At 44.4% G+C, this 6,441-nt stretch overlaps 1 protein-coding gene across 1 annotated transcript in view; it reads left to right on the top strand.

The window, feature by feature from the left end:
- LOC101631470 (nuclear body protein SP140-like protein) overlaps positions 1-6,441 on the top strand; it is a 45,545-nt gene that overhangs the window by 12,836 nt on the left and 26,268 nt on the right. The window contains exons 8-12 of the mRNA XM_012725203.1: positions 296-376; positions 2,375-2,491; positions 2,598-2,651; positions 4,752-4,835; positions 5,683-5,772. Coding sequence (XP_012580657.1) covers positions 296-376; positions 2,375-2,491; positions 2,598-2,651; positions 4,752-4,835; positions 5,683-5,772 — 426 coding nt within the window. The remainder of the gene's footprint in view (positions 1-295; positions 377-2,374; positions 2,492-2,597; positions 2,652-4,751; positions 4,836-5,682; positions 5,773-6,441) is intronic.

The raw sequence follows: 6,441 nt of genomic DNA, 5'->3' as shown, positions 1-6,441 counted from the left end.
GAAGAAGTGTGTACAGGATCAGGAGAGAGAATTAAGTGTACAGGAAAGGAGAGAGACCGGGGGTGGGGGTTATTGGGACGGGGAGGTGGTGGTAGTGGGTGGGGGGCGGATGGGTGCTGGCCTCAGTCTCCATGGTTGTGCAGAGCCATGTGACCTGTAGGTCCAGGAGAGCCTGAGGCCACCGGCAGCGTCACCAGTGAGATCTGTGAGCCCCTGGTCTCCCAGGCTGGGTTACAGCCGTGGGTCCCTTTGGCTACATGCTGGGCTCTCTAAGAGGTTTAACTCTATTCCGCAGAAGCTGATGACACCTGGTTGGAAATGTATGATGATGACCAGCCCCAGCTAGCATTGAGCAACGCAGCCACAAGTGAGCCAGGTAAGGGAGGAGGGGACTGCAGGTGTCGGGAGGATGGTGTTTCCTGGGTTTCCTTCTGGATTCTGCCTATAGGGCGCTTATGTTGGTGCCTAGAAAATAATGATCCACATAAACCATTGATTTCCCCAAGCAAATAGTATAGACTATTCTTACCACCTGGAAGAGATTACTGCCACTGAGTTAGGCACCACAGCCCTTAGGGGACCTACTTAGCTTCCTGCTGGGATCTCACTCAGGCACAGGCATGGACAGTAAACTGATGCTCAGGTTAACTATAAATAGATCATGTGCAGGAGAATTTTCCAGGTGTTCTCAAATTAGTCTTTCTTTAGTAGTCTTAGTCTGGTGGTTTTATTTGTAGAGTAGATCCATACCTATCAAATGTATACTTTTTTTTTTTAAAAAGATTTATTTATTTATTCATACAGAACTGGGGTACAGGCCAGAGGCTCAGGGGCGGTGAGAGGCTTCACCAGAGACAGAGTGGGGAGCAGAACAGGCAGATCGACCAAGTACACTGCTGAGGGGAGCAGCGGGCGGGCCAGGAGAGGTCTCGCTCGCCATGTGGTCACCTCCAGGGCAGGCGGCAGGCGGGAATCGAACTCATGCGGAAGTAGCTTCAGATTCTCAGTGCAGTGCTTTAACCCGCTGCGCCACCAGGGAGCGCCCGTATACTTTTTTTTTAAGAAAAGAAAAAAGTATTCTTTAGAAAATGGTCTGAAAGTAACAGCTATGGGTTCAACATGGACCTTCGGGTCATTTTTCTCTCTCCTTTCATAGACTGCCATCACATGTATTTTTCAGTTTTGAAGTGTCAAAATTTCCCCATGGAAATCCAAGTGAGCTTCTGTGAAATGTTGCTGTTTATTAAGATACATGCATAAGTTTAAATCTCACCATGTGTGCCAACTCCCTCTCCGTTCTGTACACTCAGTAGGGTGCTGGTGGGAAATGGTGACTTTGGCAAAGACAGTTCACGGTGAACAACACAGGCAGGAGGTGTCCTGCACATGACAGGGTCTTGGGTTCACCAACCAGGGAAGACACTGCAAAGGGACACGCGCAGACACCTCATTGTTGACATCAGATTATGTTCTCAATAGCATCATTTTCTTTCACAAATCGATAAGGTGGCGAGTATCTTCAGGAAGCTAAAGTGTGACCACATGTCTTGGTGCAAGTGGGCTACTGACAGACCCATGTCCACTACATTGTCGTTGGAGCTGGCTTGCCTGAGGATTCATCGAGGCCATGTGTCCATCCCTGTGCTTTGGTCACTCTAGCCTGGCATTCAAGAAGCACAGGGTAGTTAGGAGCACGTGGACCCAGACACGGATTTCTGGCGTGACTCTGGCTGGTTGACTGATTTCCCAAAATCTAAGGCTGCCTTTGACTGGCCAGCTCTGTTAGTGGTGGAAGAGGTCATTGGCCAGTGGGGTTGAGCAAACTGGTTTTGGTAATGACTCCTTAAAATTTTCAAAATAGCAGGGTTTTATTTCCCCTGGAAGGACAAGATCTTTTTTATTCTTCGGGTTGCAAGTGGAGAAAGGAGAATGCAGTGCAAAAGATAAAAAAGCATGGTTCTGTTGGAGCCAGACCTGATTATTGGAGCAGAGATACTTTTTCTCCAGAAGGCAGCTTGTCTTAGCTGGGAAGCTCAGGGGGAAGCCTGAGAGCTTGAGGGGGCGCTTCCTTTCAGGACGTCTGGACAGTGGCTTTTTGTTTCTCTTTAGCATCTAGCGAACTAGAATCTCTAAAACAAATAAAGGAACTTCAGATGCTAGCCAACTTTCCTATGCTGGACAAGGTAATAATGACTTAAAAATAGTTTAAAAAACAGAATTCTGATAAAGACAAACAAGAACATGAGGGAGACTTATGAGTCAGCTATTGGGGAAATCAATGAAAGACTTCAGAGGGAGAATTAAAAAAATGGGGTACAGAGGAGAGGATCACAGGGAAAAATAAAAGTCCTCATAAATCCTGATTTTAACACAGAAGCAGAGTCGCCAGCCCCTGAAAATGAGATGTGTCCCTGTGTAATGTGCAATTCCACGCATGTGCCTGCTAGCTGGAACACAGAGACTGCATGTAGACAAGCATGTGACGTGATAGGTAAGGCTGCCCAAAGACTGTGATTTGGGGGTGACTTGGAGTGACCACAGACCCGTGAGGTGACAGGCCCCTGTGAGTTTCTTTACTCTCACTTGCTGTTTTCTAGATGTTGTGGATCGTGGAACCAACTCCATTTTGAGAAAGCTGCAGAAGAAGAAAAGTAAGAATGCTTAAGATTTTTCTTGCTTTGGGGGTTAAAAGAAGTCTTTAAATATCACTTTCATTATAGATATCCATCTTTTAATATCTAGAACCTGCAATCTATTTTTTTACACGGCGAGAAATATTTTACAATATAATCAAGTCGGTACCTCAAAGGGGAGATTACTCTGGATTTTCGGGGTGCTCCCAGTCTAATCATAGAGGCCTCAAAAAAGTGGACAAGCATTCCTGACAGGGGAGAGAAGAAAGTAGCCACAGAGGTATACAACATTGCTGACTTTGAGTGGAGGGAAAGAACAAAGTTTGTAGGTCATAACTAGAAGCCAGAAAGTTCAAGGAAATAGATAATCCTCCATCCCCTCTAGGAACAAAGTCCAACTGAAATCTTGATTTGAGCCAAAAAAAAAAATCTTTGTCAGACTTCTAACCAACATAGTTGTGAGATGAAAACCCACTCAATGTGGGTCATTTGTTATGGCAGAAAAGGAATAGAATGAAAATGATGTTGATTGGAAGCGGGTACAGCAGTCATATGTTCCTGAAAATGTGAAAGTGGTTTTAGAATTGGGCAGTGAGCAGAGGAAAATGTGCCAGTGAGAAGAACTTTAAAGATTTATTTATTTGTGCATACAGAACTGGGGTACAGGCCAGACGTGCAGAGGTGGTGAGAGGATTCACCAGAGATAGAGGGGGAGCAGAACGGGCCGACTGATGAAGTCCACTGCTGAGGGGAGCAGCAGGCGGGCCAGGAGAGGTCTGCCGCGCCATGTGGTCATCCTCCTGGCAGGGACTGAACTCATGCTGAAGTGGCTTTAGCTTCTCAGTGCTGTGCTTTAACCTGCTGTGCCACCAGGGAGGGTCAAGGAAGAACTTTAAATAAAAGGATAGAAAATGTCTAGACTGCCTTGAATAGTCTAGACATACGGAACAGAAATACGGAAGCCAAAGAGTTTTCAAGTGAGGAAGGGAAACAAAGAACACGGGCAACCTACAATATCTTAGAGACTATACAGAGAATCAAGAAGAGTCTGTTAGTAGAAATATGGAGATTAAAGGCTCTCCTGCCAAGAACTCCGAAGGGAAAAAGCAGCACATCTTGAAAACTACTGGAGAGGGGTCCCTTATTGTGTAGTAGCAGAAAGCTTAGCAAAATTCTGTCTTGAAGAAGTGTGAAGGCAAGACTTTCTGAGTATATCGCTAACGAGATTGCTAAGTAAGCTGATAAAGATTAACTTGGAATGAAAGAAATAATAAAAATCAGGACAGAAATGAACAAAATGGAAATTTAAAAAAACCAAGAACTGGATCTTTTGAAAGACTAACAAAATAGACAAATGTTTATAGACTCACTAAGTAGACAGAAAACAAACACAAAAATTTAAAACCAAAAGGGAAGTTACAAAATACTACAGAAATACAAAGGATAGGGCCCTCCCTGGTGGCTCAGTGGGTAAGGATGTAGCATTGCAAGCTAGCCACTGAGAGTTCCATCCCTGGCCAGGAAATGACCCACATGGCGCGGCAGACCTCTCCTGACCCGCCACTGCTCCCCTCAGCAGTGTACTCAGTTGATCTGCCTGTTCTGCTCCCCACTGTCTCTGGTGAATCCTCTCGCCGCCCCTGAACCTCTGGCCTGTTCCCTAGTTCTGAATGCATAAATAAATAAATAAATCTTTAAAATAAACACACACACACAAAGGATAATCACAGAGTATGATGAATAACTATATAGCAAACAAATTGGACAAGCTAAAAGAACTAGACAAATTCTTAGGCGTAGACAACATTCCAAGACTGTGACATCCATCTATCACATATAGAAGCACAACTGTTACTTTTTAGCCTAAGGCACTAGCAAAGTCTATTTTCCAATGTTGCTTTTTCTAATTTTCAAGGGACATTCATCCTCTAGAATCTCTCAGGTCCACTAAGACTACAATGTAACATGGAATCAAGCTCACATTGCTAACTGGTAGTTAAGAATTTTGCCCCATTCTGGTGGATCAAAGCCTGGAAAAAAAAAAAAAAAACTTGAAAATTATTATCCACGGGCTTTGGGAATTACAAATGATTAACTTCTCTCTCTCTCTCTCTCAAGGAAAAAGGAAATGTCATTTCTTGACAAGAATGAAGAGAAATGTGTGGAGAAGTATACAAACTGCAAAGCAGACCAAGAAGCGTGGTGCGTGTGTTAAGACACTGCTCATGGTTTTGGTTTTCTTGCCGCACAGTCTGCCAGGACCACGACAGTTTCTGAGCTACTCTGTCAGTTAGGGTGTAGATAGAGACACTTAACAAAGAGGCTCCAGGATACATGGCTTCAAAATACTGGTTTAATCCTCATAAATTTAATAGTCAGTGCTACAAGGTTTATAGCCTCAGTATGTGGCTTCTTCTCTGCATGAAGGTATTTTTATTAATTTGGAAAGATACACCCTCCTGCGGCTTGTTCGTTCAAAGCCCTTCTGTAGAAACCAAGTCTCCAGCCACCTTCTACGTACCCATCCCATTTACAGAATGTTCTAGAACTTCCTAAGCTCTTTCATCTCTGGAGAAAACTAGTGTGAAAATGACATGAAGTAAAGCAAAGAACACAAATGAAAGGCAGAAACTGTTCCTCTCTCAGCTTCCCTGTCAGTTACGTCAGGAGGGACATGTTCAGTCTGATTTATCTCCAGCTACCTAACTTCATTGACCTGGGTACAGCTGGACTCCGCCCCAGGCTGTGACCACAGTCTACACTTCAGTGTCAGGTGGCGGACTGATTAGATTAGGAAATAAGACAGTTTTATTGATCCTGGTTTCTCTGATAAAGCATTTTCTTTTGTGTGAGATTTAAAGATGATAGGATTAGGGTTAGGCAGACATTCAATAGTTTTGTATTACAAATGACACATGGAGGAAAGAAGTAACTCTAGCTTTCCTAAGTATCCCTTTGTCTTTTTAGGAACCAGCTTGAGGTGGGCAGGGGTGGGGCATGGGGAGGTGTGCAACTGGAGAATGAGACAGAACAGGGAACTCTCTTTCAGGATCAAGAAATCACAAATATGAATCTCAAATACTACCTGTGACCTGTGGCAAGATGAAGGGGCTGTTGCATAAGAGAAAATTGCTGCAAGGTGGGTGTCACGGTCTACTTTAACTTGCAACTCCTCTCTGAAGGGATATCAGGAATCAGTGGAATTATCCGCCATTCAAGAAATCAGGGCTGCAGTTTGACTTGAGGGGGGAGAAAGGGATTCCTAAGATGGTAGACATACTCTACAGAGTAGGTGCTCCCTCCCACACAGATGTGTCCATGGGCTTGCCCAAAGGACCAAAGAGATGGGATTGAGAAAAGGGAGGGAGCCCTCAGCCCTCAGCTCTATAGTCTCTATCCCCCTGGCTCACCCTCCCAAGGACAGGAAGCCAGTGCAGCAAGAAGAGCCCAGAATTTAGAACCAGAAAACCCAAGTCTCAACCTCAGTGGTGCTAAAAGTGACAGATTCATTTGAGTAGAGAAGGGAGCCTTCCTGGGCCTGAAATTTCTCATCTAAAAAGAGAATACTCAAACCCTGCTTCATGCTAGAACTATGAGGAATTACTTTACAGAAGTCACATAAAGTATGAAGCAGCTTTACTGAGATGAAACCCACACAGCATACTCTTCACCACTTAGAGTGTTCGGTATAATGTTGAGCTTCGTTGTTAATAGTCGCAGGATTACACAGTCATCACCACCATCTAAATTTAGACTACCCCCCCCAAGGAAGCCCAAGTTTATTTGAAAAGACCCTCCACCTAACCCC

Source organism: Condylura cristata, unplaced genomic scaffold (assembly GCF_000260355.1).
Source record: "Condylura cristata isolate star-nosed mole 26May11 unplaced genomic scaffold, ConCri1.0 scaffold00002, whole genome shotgun sequence".
Taxonomy (NCBI): domain Eukaryota; kingdom Metazoa; phylum Chordata; class Mammalia; order Eulipotyphla; family Talpidae; genus Condylura; species Condylura cristata.
Note: the sequence above shows the minus strand (reverse complement) of the source record. Positions and strands in the feature narration are given on the sequence as shown.